Source organism: Ailuropoda melanoleuca, chromosome 7, assembly GCF_002007445.2.
Source record: "Ailuropoda melanoleuca isolate Jingjing chromosome 7, ASM200744v2, whole genome shotgun sequence".
Lineage (NCBI taxonomy): Eukaryota > Metazoa > Chordata > Mammalia > Carnivora > Ursidae > Ailuropoda > Ailuropoda melanoleuca.
In genome coordinates, this window is record NC_048224.1 from 80,634,815 (window position 1) to 80,653,002 (window position 18,188).

At 41.3% G+C, this 18,188-nt stretch overlaps 1 protein-coding gene across 2 annotated transcripts in view; it reads right to left on the reverse strand.

The window, feature by feature from the left end:
• WDFY2 (WD repeat and FYVE domain containing 2) overlaps positions 1-18,188 on the reverse strand; it is a 171,775-nt gene that overhangs the window by 12,184 nt on the left and 141,403 nt on the right. For both annotated transcript variants that reach the window (XM_034665108.1, XM_019798005.2), the window contains 2 exons: positions 13,415-13,541; positions 2,524-2,629 (listed from right to left, as the gene is read on the reverse strand). In XM_034665108.1, the coding sequence (XP_034520999.1) occupies positions 2,524-2,629; positions 13,415-13,541 (233 nt within the window). The remainder of the gene's footprint in view (positions 1-2,523; positions 2,630-13,414; positions 13,542-18,188) is intronic.

Consider the following 18,188-nt stretch of genomic DNA (forward strand, 5'->3'; position numbering starts at 1 on the left):
AAAAAAAAAAAAAAAAGAAGTAAGCCTTGATTTCCTTTGTAATTTTCAAGCTCTAATCAGTTTAAAGACTGATTTAACAAAATAACAGAGTTTTCAGGAAAACATTTTACCCCTAAAAGAATTACCTTTGTTGTGATTTTTTCAAAACACTTACAATGCAGGAAAATCAGGAGGATTTACAAAAAACTGTCACGCACACACTACTATATCTTTTATAAGGAAGCATGCAGGTTTAGCACATATATCAAATGCACTGTAGTGGGTATCTATGAAGAGGGCAATGGGAGTAAGGAACAGGAAAATGAAAAAAAAAATCAGCATGTGTCGTATGATTCCACTTTTTGTCCAAAAACCCCCCCAAAACAAACCGTGCACATGTGTTTTTGCAGAGAAAATTGTAAGGAAGGATGTTACCGGTGATATTCCTGGGGTGGTTGGTATTACGAGTAACTGCCGTGTTTTCTATTGGTTAAGGGGCACTCTGTAACTTTTCTACAAAGAACATGTTCATACATACTTCTAGAAAAGGATACAATTTCAGAAAAAATGGATTTCATTAACACATTCATTAAACACATTTAGCCTATGAAATACACACTCAGCCACACCTTCTTCCATTTGCCCCCCCAACGCCACCCCCACGGCCACACTATCGTTTCTGACTGCTTCCACTGCTCACGAGCACCAGTGCCCAGGGCACGACTTCTCTCATTCACCTTGTCCTTCCTCGTGGTGTTTCCTGTCCCCCTCAGAGCACAGCCAGGCCCCATCAATCTTTCAGCACTATGTCCTTCCACAAACTCTCTGCTGAGAATGTGAGCCAACAATGGTAACACCCCTTCCTAAATGCCCAGCACTACTGTTCTATCCTACAGCAACTGTAATCACATCATTTATACCATGTAATAGTTTTCTGAAGTCTTCTCCCATACATTTTTTTCTTCCAGAAAATCAATCAGTGCAACCGTACACATCTCCAGCCTCTTAAGGTAAGCACTGCACAGCTCTGGCCATGACCCAGAAGCCCCACAGATACATCTCAGAGGATTTAGGTTTATAAAATATGAGACTCGCAAAAAAAAAAAAAAAAATGGCTGGGACCCTCTCTACTCATTTGGGTTCTGAATCACCCGAAGAAGATTCAAGATAGTTAACAAGCTGCAAGTGCTCCTATATCTGCATGTCAAAGGGCATAATTTAAGCAAGATGGCTCAAAGGACTGCCCCGCAACCAACTGAGTTCATCTCTGGAAAGCACATCATTATCTTCCTTTGGGCCTCTGTCCATCAACGGTGGAGTCTACTTGCACAGAGGCAAGAGGGCCTGGTGGTTCCCCTTCTCCTGGTCAGTTAGGCATGGGAAGAAGCGGGGACAGACAAGGTGTGACTGTCCCTCACCCAGAGGAGACTATCGTACAGAATGGGAAGTCACATGGGCAGTCTGTCTGGCATGGCCAGCACACATTGTACCAATTTCCCTGCCTTTACACTGAAGGGGCCAAGTGGTACTTTCAAAAGCAATATTCTACAGTTCCCCACTTCCTAACAGTAATGATCATTTTAATTAGTTACTAATAAACTCCCATGGATTTATGGTTTGAGCAAGTCAGGCTTTAATCTTCTTAAGCATTTAATTACTGGCATTTGAAAGGCATTACATGGTGGATAATAGCAACTACTCTCCTGAAATGAGATTGGGGTGAGGGCATGGAAAGAAGTTGGGAAATTGCTTTTGTCTTTTTAAAGTGTTGCTTTTCTAATTCTTGCATCCTGCAAGGAAATACATTAGATAAATATACACTGTCAAAGGGAAAGTTCACCCAGCAAAATTCTAGGGAAATGAGAATACCGCTAACTTCAAAGTCCTTGTCAAGGGGATATTTAGTAAACATGTCCATTGTTAAGATGCTCTAAGATGAAAAAAGAAAACTCATAGAAACAGAATGCCAGGAGAAAACGTAAATGTATTCCTAACAATGACAGTGTATATATTTGCATCTGGAGAACTGTTTAGACCATGACTCAAAGAAGCACAAAAACAGTTATTTCTGATATTACTACTAATATCAAGCAAAGGACTCTTCCTTCATCAAATACTATTTCTCACACATTAGCCACCATTTCCTGGGTAACATAAAACACTTGAGTCTTGTGTGTTCCTTGGGCACTTTAAGGCATAATCGTCTGAAAACAGATGGTTCCCTCTTTCGCACCTGAATTTTGGTTGTGAACGGAGCAACAGATTCGAAGTCTAAAGAGCTTCGTCTCGGTTGAAATTCTTATGAAATCACTATTACATGAATGTTACACGCCAATTTGGGAGGGGTAAAAAAAAAAAGGAATTTCCTTTTCTATTAGAATCTTTTATTCTCTGACCTAACAAGTCTTCTTTCATGGTTTAATCATAAGAAAAATAAGAAACGAGCAGGAGGGGAGGCTGAGGCGTTTTTTCAGCCCAGCCAGAACTGCACACAGTCCAGCCCACCAGCCACGGAGTGGCCCTGTGACCTGCCGTGACACCTACCTCCTGCCTCTCCACGTCCATGTTCCAGACCACGATCCCGCCATCACCACCACAGGAGATGAGCTGCCGTGTGTGCTGCGCATAGGAAAGGGCCTGGACTTTGTCACTGCAAAAGAAAGCCAGGGTTAGCGACAGTTCTGGAGAGCAAGGTGAAAGCCCTAAAGGCAGGAAGCCCAGCAGAGTCAATCAATGCGCATGCTCCCCTTTGAGCCCCCAGCACAGATTTAGAAATCAGATGGAACCAAAATGTTTTTTAAGATGCTGAGGCCTCAGGAAGAGAGAGTCTTTGTCAGCTACCGACACTTGAGGAAAAAAGCTGGTGGTGGAACTAGTTGTAAGATGGGACTGGCTCCTTCCTTAATTGAGTCATTAAATAAAAGCTGTGGTACATGGTCACGCTGTATTTGTCCAAAAGCCATGATTTTACCTTTTTTTTTAAAAAAAAGGATCCTTCAAGAGTACTGGAGGTCATTCATCGAAACGCCCACAGCACTGACCCGCCGGAGTCAGGCAAATCGCGTTGGCTGAGGTGTGCAGCGTGTCATAGTGGCTAAGCCCAAGCGCCATTTCTTGGGCTTCCAGGGTGAAGCCAAAGCAGCAACAGACTTGAGTTTTGTTGCCTCTCTATTTTCTCTAGTCTTCATTCCCTCTGTACTCATTTTGTGCTTTATTTTTCTTTCTAGTTCATACACGGCTGACGAATTATTCCCTCTTGGGAGTAGCCACCATGGAGAGTCCAATTCTGTGGTCTGACAATGTGGTGATCACTAACAAAAGGTTACAGACATTATTTTCCACTGGGTGAGTGAACAGGGAACAGGGCTTCTTGGTTGTTTCTGTTTGAATATTTTTCTATTTTGAACTCAAATCAATTAAGAATTCTGTGCCCAATGGGAAGAACAGCTCCTTGTAATCTAGACTGGTGATTTGTGTGCTTTTGTGCTTCCTTCTGACCTGCGGCTGAAGTTGTGGGACTGAAGCTATTAAATCTGTGTGTCTGTGACTACGGTTCAGTAAGGCCTTGCCCCCGCATGTCTGGAATGCTAGCCTATTGCCAGAGGGCATCGATAACTTAGATTACAGTATTCTTTCTTCCTAATTTTTTCTTTTTTTTTAGATTATAGTACTTTTTAGATTACAAGAACTTGTTCTGTTTGGCTTATAAAGATAAGCAAGTGCTTATATAAATTGAATTTTCATAAACTTAACAGAAAAAAAAGAAATCCGAGCCCCTAAAACTTTAAATTTGCTAGACTTAAAAATTCTTTTATAGAAAATACTAACTCAGTAACATTTTAAGAATCTAAGTTCACAGAATTGAGGTGAACTCTTTGGCAAGTGAGACGAGTGTGATAAATTTTAAAACACAGCTACATCTTTCTCTGATTCATGAGTGTTGAGTATGAGCAACTGTACATCTTATTTTACTTGGGTGGATTTCTTCTAAATATATATAGGATAACTGGTCAAATAAGCTAGTATTATGCCTATAAAATGCTATATATGAAAAATATAAATTCATATTCAACAGAACTAAATAATGGTTTTGAAAAACTTTTCATATAAATAGCGATTATGTTTTATAGCACATCGACTTAAAGATCATCCCTAAGATCTTTAGGTAACTTAAAATGGATTATTATAAGTAGAGCTAATTGATAAATAATCATTGGATATCTATCCACTTAGATAACTTAAGTAAGTCAGAATACTGAAACTGTGATTACAAAGCATAATATTAAGTTTATATACGTTTGCTTCTCATTTTTTACATTATAGAGAGGCTACAACTCAGGTGAGTCACTTCCATGAACATGTTAATTTTTGCCACCTTAAGGAGATGTAAAAGTGGTTATATTGCAGGAGAAATTTCTGTTGTGTGTGTTCATGAGCTTTGCTAGTCTGCTAAAATGCTTGTATGTGACAGTTCTCAATTATCCACATCCTCCCTCCTCCCAATTTTCTCTATGAAATATAAGTTAGTCACTCTGGTTAATTATTATAATTAAAATGGGTGGTTGAGATTATGCTAGGGGCAATGATGGAAACAAATTATAACTATGCATGGGCTTTTGTTTTTAAAAGAGAAAATAGAGTAGTTTTGTCTTAAAGCAATGGTTTTCAAACTTTTTCGTCTCGGGATCACTTTACACTCTTAAAACTAATTTGAGAACACAGAAGAGCTTTGGTTTAAATAAGAAATTATCAATATTAATTGTATTTGAAATAAAAACTGAGCATTTTTTAAAAATACTGATTTATTTGAAAATAGCAATATTTTATAGCAATTATATTTTAATATAGATAACACATTTTTGGTGAAAATTATATTTCCCAAGGTGACAAATTTTGATGACAAAAATGGCATTGTTTAACATTTCTGCAAATCTTTCTAATGTCTGTATTTGTTCTGATACCACTCATCATGCAGCCTCTGGAAAACTCCATTGTACATTTGTGAGAGACTATGGATAAGAAAGGCACTTCTAAAATAAAGTATAAATTTGTTCCAGAATATGAGAGAGAAAAATGAAGGACAAAACTTGGAAAGTGAATTTTATTTGCTTTGGTTTATAATACTCAAATCTGAAAAAAGAGCTATAAAATGCATTAAAATCTTGGCACAGTTCCCTCAGTTTTGATGGCTTGCTTCCTTGCCTTACTGATTAATGCCTTTGACTACAATGCAAAAGGATATTCTTTACCTTCCATAAAATCTGCCTCACTAGCAAAGATTCTGTGTGTCACCACATTATTTTCAAGAGCTTTAGGTTGACTTGGTTAAAGTCCCAAAAACATCTTTGACTACTCTTATAATTTTGCCTTCCTGGGTCATACCCTATATTTTGAAAAAATAAAATAAAAAATCTAGCATACCTCCTACACTTACAACTATCTTCGAGATTCCCTGGAGGGATCCTTGGGAATTGTAAAGATGTACTCCTCTGCCTTATAAAAAGAGAGATGCTATAAATAACTATGTGTGTTTGCTGTGTTGCTATTTTAAGAGTTTCATGGGAAGAGTCACTAGATCAGGAGATATTCGGCCTTCCCTAGGTCAAGTCAGTTTAGATAAAATTTTATTAGTGTAAGTATTTCTGAAGTTGCATATTTTATGGAAGGACCCTGGAGGTTTATCAGAGCTCTCATTGTCTATAATATGCTTTTCCCTCCAGGGAACTACTGATCAAAACTCTCAGCAGGTAGTTATGTAGGCTATCGCAATAGAGAATTTCATTCTCCTCCATTAGGATTACTATTTGTCGCAGTACAAAAAACTAACCATTAAAGTCTTCATAATCTATAGACAATTTCTGTTTTACTCTGACGCTTGCCCGAGGCTCTGCTATAAGCTACAGGCCAGAAAGGACAATCTTAGAGTTTCATGGAAAAGGATTACATGTACCAGGTGTTTTAAAATACTGATATTTCAAAAGAATAGACTCTCGGGCAAAAGTTACAGAGCTGACACTGCTTAGGTAATTTTTAAGCTGTGCCAGTCGACTGAGTTAGGATTTCCTTGGATTTCTGGACTCTTTTTAGTCTGGATGCAGATGGCTTCATGAATGTAGACTGCTAAACCAAGAATCAGCAGAACAAGGATTAATTACACAGGACTGCATGAACTGAAGAGGGACATTTTACTGTGGTTTTTGTCTGGAATACTGTTGATGTTGTTTTATAATGTTCTATTTTTTGGATATAGGAAGGTGCTTTTTCTCCTACTTTTTATTCTATCTCTAACCTACAATCTTGTAAACTCTGCTTTTATAAGCTAAATAGAAACATTTAAAAATGATGTCCACTATTCAATGATTTCACCAGAATTCAAAAAGTATTACTGAATCCCCTTAATTTTAAAGACAAGATAAAAATTATTTCATAGGTTCGGTTAGCATCTATCCACAGGATATGGTTGGGCAACCAAGTCCTTACCTAGAATGTCATATTAGAGAATGATGCTCATTCAATCAGATGTGACTAGCCACTTGAACTTACAGAGCCAATGGCTACAAAGCCCTCCTAGGAAAACTGGCCTACTACCTGGTTTGCAGGGTCCTGGCCTTATAGGTGGTAAGGAAATCACCAGGCCAGGAACCTGGCAAATGTCGGAAAACTCAGGAATTCAACCAAGGGGTAAATACTATTGGTGACATATGGCGGAGAATATTTTTGGGCTTGGTTTCCTAGTCTTGGTATAACAACAGAGGCTTTGAAAAGCCCAATCTAGGATTCCTTATAAACATGTCCAGGCAGAAATTAATTCTGTGGCTTGACTGCTATTTAATAATACTCCATGGCTCTATACTCCAAAGCAAACCAAGAAGACTTGTATGGTTAATTAACACTCTCACTGCACAATGTCAATAATGAGGCTAAACCTTAGGAGACCAACCTTCTTCTGTAATCAAGAATAATCTCTGAGATTATGATGATGCCAGGAGGGGATGGGGGAAGAACTATCAGGCAGACTGTGAAAGAATGACATGGGCAAAAAGAAAGTACTGGCATCTTCAGGGGAGGATCAGGTGTTATCTGGCACACACTTCTGGGTTATCTGATTCTACAGGGGCCTGCATCTTGCAATACCTTTAACTGTGCTACTTTCTAACTCTGTAAATGTTAACCTGGTATTATGGCAAGTGAATCTTTCCAGTGAAGAAGCAACAAATCTCCATGCCCCTGCCCCGCCCATGGAGGAAGCCAATTGTGAATCTACCTACAAATTCTTTCCATTCTCCCCTGCCTATGCATATGTCTGCTCTTTGGATTTTCCTTTGAACTGGTTATAACATCTTACTAGTTCCTGTATTAAATTAATGACTAATATAAAATCTTTTTGACAGGTATTTGTTAAAAAAAAAAGTCTATTGTTTTCCATCTCTCTTGGTTGTTATTTCACCTGTTTTAAAACATGGAGCGCCACCATTCTGACATTGAAGGGCAAGAAGGAAAATCTATCTAGTCGAGCCGACTCGGAACCCTGTGATTTGAACTACATTTCATTTGTTAAGGCATCTTGATACACATCAGTGATCTTGTAAAACCACAATAAGCTACAGAAGGAACTGCTTTGCCACTCATAGCTGGCAGCAACATCCAGCAACAAATACATAATTTATGGGACTCCAATACTGTTAATATTCCAACACAGAAGAGTGGAACACAGTGACGAATGCTGGATTCCAAGCTTTGTAATAAAGCTGCTCAGGGACTTCTTGATGTAAGGGTTCACAATGTAACCACCTTGCAGCTAAAAACGAGGTAAGGGAACATCTCCAGGTTCACAGATTAAGGATTACGAAGAATAAAAGATACCTTCTTCTTACAAGCATGTTTCATCTGACATCAGTGTAGCATTTATACTAGAAAGCATCTCAAAACTGGTTATTATTTCACGGCTGAGAGCTCCACGTATTGCACCACAAATGCTCTCACCAGTGCACAAAACCTTCACTTTTCACAACGACCAGCATCTGCCATCTCCAAAGACTATACTTACGAGGGAAGGCCTCATTTCCTTTCTCACCAGTGCTAAGAGAACCTATGTCTTATTAGGCCTAGCTACATAATCTGGGGGGCTTGATGATGGATGAAAATACAAGGCCCCTTGCTAAAAATGTACTAATAATGAGAAAATGGTGACAGCACAACATTAGCCCAAGCGTGGGGCCCGTCCAAGTGTGGGGCCCTGTGGGACAGCACGGGTAGGAGGCCCAGGTCCTGTGTCTGCTGCTTGCTCGGGAAAAGGGTAAAGAAGCCTTTCTTCTTTTTATAGAAACCGATTTTCAGACATAAACATCTGCCCAAATGTCAACTTAGGCCCTCTTCAGCCTCCTGGCGGGGGGTGGGGGGAGGCTTAAAGGTATAGCAGCTTTCATTTCTTTGATGAAAAGTCCTAGGTAACTTGGGGAAAATCTAATCATTTATGCATCTGCTACCAAAGAACTCACTCTCTTAGATTCAGAACTCCCATATTCATAAGCTTCCCAAACCTAACCTCCAAGGACCAGAAAAGGCTCATGAGTAACCTACACACGTGAGGTCTCCCGGATAACTGATACCTGGGGTCATCTCGCACCAAAGGGACCCTGGAAGGATTTCCCTCCACAGGGATCTTGCCTAGGAGCACTTGTTCAAGATCAGCAACATTTGGCTGGTTTACTGGCTATGGTGGAAGTTCAGATTAGCCACTGCCCTTTTGTCCACTTGCAATTTCCTGAAAACACTGTACTGAGTTCATACAGCTCTATTTTGGGTAACCTCCTGATCCTGAGAACTATGAGAACCCATTCATCTCCTAGGACCCAAATCAAGAGTGACTCCCTCCACAGAGGCTTCCCATTTTTTAGTCAAACTGGCACACTGTCCCACCTTTACCCCATTTCTAACGCATCTAGCCTGTTCCATTTAGTCAGCGACTGTTTTCACAGTCCCCTTTGTATCCAGAGTGCCTACTACAAAGTCTGGTATATAAATGGAGCTCAGTAAACAGCTGTTGAATGTATTATGGAGGGAGTAGGTACATGTGGCAGTATTTCCACTGAACACACTATGTTCAGAGAGAAATACGACTCATATCCAAAAGCTTGATTTTCAAATTACCATAATTCTGTTAACAAGAATAATTTTAACAACCACCACTTACTAGCCCTTACTCTTGTGCTGATTTTTTAAAAAGATTTTATTTATTTGAGACAGAGAGAGCGAGAGCGAGAGCACAAGTGGGGAGAAGGGTCAGAAGAAGAGGGAGAAGGGTCAGAAGAAGAGGGAGAAGCAGACTCCCCACTGAGCAGGGAGCCCAATGTGGGGCTTGAGCCCAGGACCGTGGGATCATGACCTGAGCCGAAGGTAGATGCTTAACCGACTGAACCATCCAGGCGCCCTTCTTGTGCTGATTATTTTACAAGCACTCTATCATTTATGGTTTTTGACAATCTTTGAGGGTTTCTCTTTCCAATATTATCCTTACTTTAGAGATGAGAAAACCGAGGATCAGAGAGATGAAGAGTCCTGCCAAGGCTGACACGGCCATTAGCAGAAGGGCTGGCTCAAATACCGCCTGGCCGGGTACAAAGGCCAGCGATTTATAACCACGCAGTACAGCATGTCCCCCTTGATAAGGTTCTCCCCTCTATGAAAACCCTCATTTCTAATTCTTTGATCTATTTTGCATTTAGTTCAATTAGAAATGGAAAAGACATCTCTTCCTCCGGATCCTAATAATTCTCTAGTGCTACAATGAGAAGTGCTCCTAAATCCGAGATTCACCAATACAGAAAGCTTGCTCTCCTTGACCCTCGCTCTCCTTCTCCAAACCCAGAAGAGGATGAATGTGGGAATTCTACTTCCTGTCCTAACTTGACATGCAATTTACCTGATAAAGAGGGAAAGGTCCAAACTCTCCCAACAGATATTTATTTACGAATAGCCCCTTTCTTTACCAAAAGGCTTCGAAGATGCTTGTAACGAAAGTCTTACACATGCTAAGAGTTGGAAGAGAAAAACCAAGAGCTGGGACCGTGGAAAAAGGAAGCAAATACACAGACCCTGTGTGCCAACAGCCGGGGCGGTGACCACGTCCCATGTCACCTGCAGAATCCCAGTGTTGGTGGAGGGTTCCATCCCAAAAAATCGCACAGACCCTCATCTGTGCTTTAAATCAAATTACCTTTAAATTAAATTGCCACAAAGTCTTAGAAACCTAAGAAAAATACTGTTAGAAAGGAAAATTATGGTCATAAAGTTGGTCATGAAATGACAGGTATCTAAGAATAGAAAAGGATCTAAAAAGCCCAAGTATCATTATTAGATTTTACACAGGCATGGGACAATAAACATCCCAGGTTTATGCTTCTAGAATATTCACCCAACTGGTAATGGATACTTCAGGAACATAACTGGTCCCTGAAACTGGAACCTTTCCTTTGCCTTTCCTTTCACAGAGCTAGCACACAATCACTTTCCACCTGCTACAGGGAATAAAAACACCAAAATGTTTCAAATGCAGATCATACTGTATAGAAGCATACTTTCTTAGCTTTTGTCCTTTGGACTTAGAGACATTTTAGTTACTCTTGTGCTAAAGCTCTTTGATGGGATTTTTATACACCAAATCGAATTACTTGCAAAACTGTCATATTTCTGCTGCTGAAGGATGGAATGGAGCCACAGAACCCAGGACAGAAGACCTGAGGAGCTGTCACTCCACCTCATGCTTGGATATTCCTACCAGAGGGGAAGGCAGTCTCCCCACTCCTCTGGGGGGGGTCTCTGGTCTGGTTGGCTTTGCCCAGTTCCCAAGCTCACCAATTCGGTGCCTGATTTGGAACTCTATCACCCGTAGTCACCCTGGGGGGAAGGTGGGAAAAGTAGGAATTGAAGGACAGCAAGGGGCAGCTGCAGGCCCCAAGAAGAAACTCTTTGGCCTCTAAAGTAGAAAGACAGAAAACATTATGGAGTACTGAGGGGACCATCAGTGAGTCAATGTTCGTTTCAGTAGCCCCACTACCCAGTGCAGTGCAGGATACAAAGAAGGCTCCAAGGAGCTTTTACTGTTCGACTGAACTAAGGTTTGGGAGACCTAAGCTACCAGCTGGGGGCTTTGAGGACTCAATATTCTCATCTACAAGATGACATCTGGCTTCCCTCCTACACATACAGAGTTCTTGCAAGATGACACGGAGGTATCTGTTTGTTCTCTGACGAAATACAATTACTGAACACCAATCCCGTGGCCAATTTTCAAGACAAAGGAATGGTGGCTGTGAACGTGGCCATGTGGTTCTCCTTCCTGCCTGCTGCCCTGGCCCCTTCCTTCCACCACCTTCTGTGAGTCCCATCCTCCTACTTCCAGCAGCTCCGTTATCTTCCTGGTCTCCATCTCGAGCATTCAAACCCACTCGAACAGGGAGACCCCAAGTGATGCTGAGGAAGTTCCTTTCTCCTCGGCCATGTGACAGCAGGCGGCCCCTCCCAGGCTAAGGCCCGGGGACGAGGAGCCCCTCCCAGAGTTCCCTTTATTCCTCAGCTTGAGTTAAATAAAGCACCGGGCAAAGGCCTTCTGCCATCATTCCTGTTTAAAAGCAGCGCCGATCGGCAGCTCCTGATCTCACCAGCCTGCCATCCGCTAGGTTTAAGGGTGTGGATTATCAGGATGGACTCCCAAGTGTGGTCAGTTCCATCTTCGAAAAGGCCAAGTCTGTACTCCTTAGAAACTGGAAGACCTATTAGTTCAGGTTCCATTTTTCTGGGACCGAGAGACTCTATCTCAATTTTACAGCTCTTCCTTTCTTACCAAACCATAGGTGCAAGGTTTCCAGATCAGCAGTTTGCACGAGGGCACTCAGCACACAGTGCTGCTGGCGTTGGGCACTGTTACACTTTACTACCTTGTGGACAGGTCATGCAAGATTGCCTGCAGGCTTTATTAACCACTGTGCCAAAAAAAAAAAAAAAAACTAGTTATGAGCTCATCTGAATGAGCCCAACAAATATTACTGATCTTCATTCAAAACTGGCCTTTTATTTCTCCGAGAGAGCCTGAGGTGGCAGGAATTACTTAGCAGATTGGAGGATAACTGAGTATTATTAAACAGGACTGTGTTTGGCTTCTCTTTTTCTTCATTTACATGGATGATGTCAACTCCTTTTGTACAATACTGATGCATGTCCCCTTGTCACGGAGATAACTACAAGGGAATGATTCCTCTAATGAGCTGATGACGAGGTCCCAGTGGCCCCACAAGCCAGACAAAGCCCCAGACAACAGGTCTATTCTCTAATGTGGGAAAGAAGGCCTCACAGCTACTTCTGGAAGACTAAATTCTAACACTGAGATGATTATTTGTGCAGAGGCCTCCGAAATCGAATCCGTTCATATCTAATAATCCCAACTGTAGATGTAACTACTTAGGGGACTATTTTAAAATCAGCGTTTCTGGGTAGATTTACAAAAAGAACTAATGTTACTTAAAACCAGTCAGTTCGTGGGAGCCTTACTAACGTTTGTTTATGGCTGTCCAGAGTTGCTGTTAACATCACTGTGAAAACTTTACAAGTGAAAAACAACTCAGATTAGCTTTAGAGCTCTAAAGCGGATCTACAGTTCTCTGCCCACGACCAGGCTTTGCCCCCAGGACGGGTGGGCAGCACAGGGTGGGAGAGGTCAGAGTATGGCCTGAGGGCCTCCAGGAGAGCTGCCTGGGAGGCTTGGTACAGCGGTACAGCACAGACAGCTGCAGCTCCAGACCAGTGACTGGAATCTTCACAGACGGGCCAGGAGTCTACATTTTAACAAATTCCTGGGTGACTCTTTGCACACTGCAAAGTTTGAGAACGGCTCCAAGGAAACCCAAAGCTTTCTTTGCTCTTCCTCTTAGCCCTGTGAAATCCACCCCTCAAGGAAGAGCCTGATATGAATCAAGAGGAGTCCTCAATAAATATTTGGTGAAGTACAAAATATATAGTGGAAGCATATTATCACTCCCCTTTTCCTTAAGTTGCCAGGAATCTTGCCACATTTGAACTCAATTATCGAAATTCCATAGGCCTTCGTGGCTTATATTTTTAAGCTTTTTTTCCCCAGCATTCTAAATCTTTACTCGTAAGTCTCCCTGGTTCTCATTTTTACTTTTTATTTCTTTGCTGCCATTATTCTATTTTACGGTTTTTGCAAGCACTCTCAAATCCTCTGTGGAATTAAATGAGGTATAAATAAAAAAACATACCTATGCACAGATACAATTCAACGTGGCCATTACTTGTGTTCCTGCAACGTTCCTTCCCATGCTAAGATCCTGCCATAGACACTGGACCCCACGCCTCTGTTCTAGCTTTCCGCTGGGAATCTTTTCTCCGAGTTTGTTAATAAAACAACCAGCAGCCTTACTTGTGTCCTTGGAGCTCGATGGCTGTTCCTTTTCTCCCACCGATGTCCCACATGATGACAGAGTGATCTGAGCTGCCCGAGAACAACACTCGCTGGACAGGGTCCCAACAGAGAGCAGTCACCCCACCTGCGAGAACAGAACAGCTGGTTATTAGTCACAGAGCGACAGTATTAATCACCAATAAACCTGAGTGCAAAGGAGTTAGGATCCAGTGTAGTTCTTTTGCTTACAGAACAAACAAATAAGTCCCTGAAGAGAAAAAAAAACTGGCTCCCAGAATAAAAGTCCCATCCTTTCAGCATTTTGCCCCCGACATTTAATGTACCATAAAATCAATTACTATAAAAACCAAGAAAATGAAAAAGGCAATTAATTGTCAGACAAGAGATGCAATTCAAACAATGGAAAATATCACAGTACTTGGAAATATTAACCACATTTTCTTAACTTCTGTCTACCTCCCACCCTGACAATCACAGACAAGAAGTAAATGGAGTTTTAAAGAACTCAACTAGATTTTTTATTCTTGAACACAAATACAATTAGACCACAACATCAGAATTTAAAATTTATTTTCTCTCTTTGGGAATTTAAATTTACAGATTCTAGACACATCATTTACATCCTCAAGTGTCAATTTCCTCGACTGTAAAATGGGGATAACAGCGATACAACTGAACATCTACATACAACGACGACTACTATGATGGGATCGATCCAGGCCTTGCCTGCTTCACAGGGTTGTGGTGGTAATCAGGTTGGGTCGATTATATAGGACTCTGTGAACTGTAGCGTGCAGTTCACATGCTGGTTATTAGCATTACTCTACTGGTGTGGCTATTAAATATTATAACAGATCTTTCTCTCTGGTAGTCCCCTTATAAATCAAAGTCCTGCATGATGAGAACAATATTAACTTTTTCCAATTAAGATGAGCCCAAAGCCTACAACACTTAAGAATGTGAGAAAAACCCATTTTTTCAATGATCGAAAAATATGATATTCTGAAAAGAAGATAAAATAGCATCTTGTTTATGAGAATCTGACATTTTTCTTATTTAAGATGATCCATTTGTTCTAACAAAGTACTGCACTTTAAAAGCTTTTAGGAAAATTTCTTTTACATAATATTCTCAGAAGCTTTTTTGTGTTTTTTTTTTCCTAAGATCAAAGTGAGGGAAATGTCCCACTATTCTGGCTTATGCTTAATCACTTCTCCCCCTACCTGCACAACATCCTCCTGTCCACGTACAAGCAAACATCGCCACCCCCACCTCCGCCTCCCCCCCCACCCCGACCCAACAGCACCGTGTACACAGCCAGCCGCACACAGGCTCTAGTGTTGTCTCTTGAACGAATGAAGGAGCAGACGAATGAAAATACAAACCTCTTTTTTCATCCACAATTCTTGTTATTTGGAACTCCTCTACTAGACTTACTCACCCTTCAAAGTTAAATACTGTTCCTCCTTTTGTACACCAACTCTTCGTTCCCTGATGCTAAACTCCTGATTATGAGCAGTCCCTCCTTGTTCCCGCTTTCAGATACCCATGGACACCTGCGGTCCTGAAGCAGATGATCCTTTTTCTGCAGGACCCTCCGAAGGCCAGCAGTGGCCTAACACTGCGTCACAGGGCCTATGTCATGCACCTCATGTCATCTCATCATGTAGGCACTGGATCATCTCACATCATCCCAAGAAGAAGGGTGAGTGCCGTACGATAAGGTATTTTGAGAGGGAGAGAGACCCCATTCACATAAATTGTATTACAGGATATTTAAACACAGTATGTCTAGGGCTCAGTACCGTTTGTAGTTTCAGTCATCCACTGGGGGGTCCTGTAACTGTCCCCCACAGATTAGGAGGGATTACACTAATATATACTTTTTAACCATTCTTCAGTATTTGACAATGTAATACTTCAGGATGTTCCATCCTGCAACACGTTATTTATTCTCACATAGTAGCCAAGTGACTTACTTTGTTAAATATCCGTGGCAGAGTTAGCTGACCGTCCAGCTCAATCCCTATTCCCCCTCCATGTATGGCGCTCCCTGGAAAGCTGTTGTCCTGCAGGGACATTTACTGGCCCTCTTGCATCTAGGGGGCGTGTGACCAGTTCTCAGCAACTGAACACAGAAAGTAATGTGCATCCTTTCCAGACCAAGGCAGTTAGGATGTCCCTTTTTCACTTTCTCTTCGTACTTACTCCTCAAAGACTCCAAGACTCAGGGCATGGAGTAACTACATTCTAGAAGGAACCAGAGTCCCTGAATTACCATATGGAAGAGAGCCGTAATTCAAAAACACCCGCACTGGATTGTAACGTGAGCAAGAAATAAACTGCTGCTTTAAGCCACTGAAATGTCAGAAATTATTTGTTAAGAGCAGTTAGCATTAGCTATTATAATGCCATATATTTACTGGGATATACAATGAGATTGACTGGCCCGGTTAAGCGGCCAACTCTTGATTTTGGGTCAAGTCATGATCTCAGGGCTGTGAGATCGAGCCTCATGTAGGGCTCCTAGCTCAGCAAGCAGTCTGCTTGAGATTCTCTCCCTTTCTCTCTGACACTCCCCCTTGCTTGTGTGTTCTCTGTCTCTCTAAAATAAATAAATAAATCTTAAAAAAAAATTAAGGCTGGCCCAAGAGGAAGGTGAGAGTCACCAAAAGCTTCATAAATCAGGCAAGTAAAAAGAAGTTACTAGTGTAGACTGTTAATACTGATGCCTAATATTTAGACAGAATTGGAGAGGACCCCAGTTGGAAAACCACTGCATCAGTATCCAAAGCAATCCACTGTAAACTCTGAATTGTTTTTTTTCCAAAATTGTATCTTTTTTTTTTTTTTAATTTCTTTATTCAACAGAGATAGAGACAGCCAGCGAGAGAGGGAACACAAGCAGGGGGAGTGGGAGAGGAAGAAGCAGGCTCATAGCGGAGGAGCCTGATGCGGGGCTCGATCCCATAACGCCGGGATCACGCCCTGAGCCGAAGGCAGATGCTTAACCGCTGTGCCCCCCAGGCGCCCCCAAAATTGTATCTTAAGTCTAAGCACTTCTCAGTACCTCTACGACTACCATCCTTGCATGAACCACTATCGAAATTCTTGGCCTAGAAAATTGAAAAGCATGACACATATTTTGTTGGAAAGTCTATGGGGGCAAAAGGCACCCTCATACATCGCTAATGTACTGCAAACCAGTACAACAGGGAAGGCCATATCCAACAAACCACACCTGCGCTTAGCTTTTAATCCAGCAATCTCACTTCCAGGAATTTATCTTGAAGACACCATCCCCATCCCCACCAAGTAATACAAAGACTGTGGTAACTTTCACCTAAGAAAAAAGGGTAAGGAATGAGATTTGCTACCTTTGGCAGATGCACGGGAACAGCGATGGGGAAGGGATGAAGCAGAGTGGCACTTCTCTGAGTACGTTTTTTGGTTTGGTTCTGTGTTTTGGAACCATATTAATGTTTCACATACTCAAAAAAAACTAAATAAAATCAACAAGGACTGTGTGGGGGCGGGGGGCAGGGTGTGGACCCAAAATAGAATATAAACAGAAACAAGCGAACCTAACTGTATTACAATGAATGATATGACCACACTGAGGGGGTAGGGGGAGAACTCACAAAAGTCACTTTGGAAAATAGTAATTTGACTACACAGTCTAAGACAAAACAGAAGATTTGTACACAAATATAGTATTTTAGTTAGCAGGTTTGCATATGGGTTATGTACGTTAGCAATTCTGAAGCTATTCTGTGTGTATTTTAGGATTGAGCAAGTAAATACACAGGATAATGACAGCTGAGTTTCTCACTATCATCACAGGAGTTACAGTTGTGCGGGGGGAGATTAGAATAAACCCTTTTGGTGTTAGATTGGAATTGGAAGTATCAGTATGCACTCCTGTGTGTGTGTACACATACACCCCCCCACACAAACACAAAAGATAAAGATATAGTTACAGACGTGTGAGTACACACATATATTTCCTGGTTCTGTCTACTGATCGGGCCTAGAAGCAATGATCCCCCCCAACAGTGAGCACATGCAGCACCCAGATTTTGGCTTCTATATACTATCTGTTCTTCAATGAAAGAAACAGCTGCAGGAATGGTTAATTCCAGGGCTGAGGCACGAAGTTTACAAGATGAGCCAGGAACATTGTGTGGTATCGAAAAATAAGATGTGGTATCAGAAAGTGAAGGGACAAGGGGTGCCGGGGTGGCTCAGTCAGTTAAGTGTCTACCTTCAGCTCAGGTTCCTGGGTTGGAGTCCTGAGTTAGGTCCCTGCTCAGTGGAGAGTCTGCTTCTCCCTCTCATCTCCCCCCTGCTCATAATCTCTCTCACACTCTCTCAAGTAAATAAATAAAATCTTAAAAAAAAAAAATGAAGGGACAGTCAAAAGGTCACAGAAGCCGGAATGAAGAAGCCAGTGTCCCATTGGTCAAACCTGGGACAATCTGAGCAAGAAAATAAATAGTAGTAATAAATTCTCACACATAGAAATAATTAAGAACTCATGAGCCCATACTGGTATAAACAATGGAAAAAATAAATAAATATGGGGGAGAAGTAAAGTTTTTCCTTATAATAAAATTCCAACCAAAAAGTGTATAAGAGATAATAACTAGAAAAAGCACAATCTGGCAAACACCACAGTCTTATTTGTTTCTGGTAAGAGTCATCAATGGAGTCTCAATGGATAGTAAAATTACTGGACAGAAATATGATGAGAAACAGTATTTATAGAGTT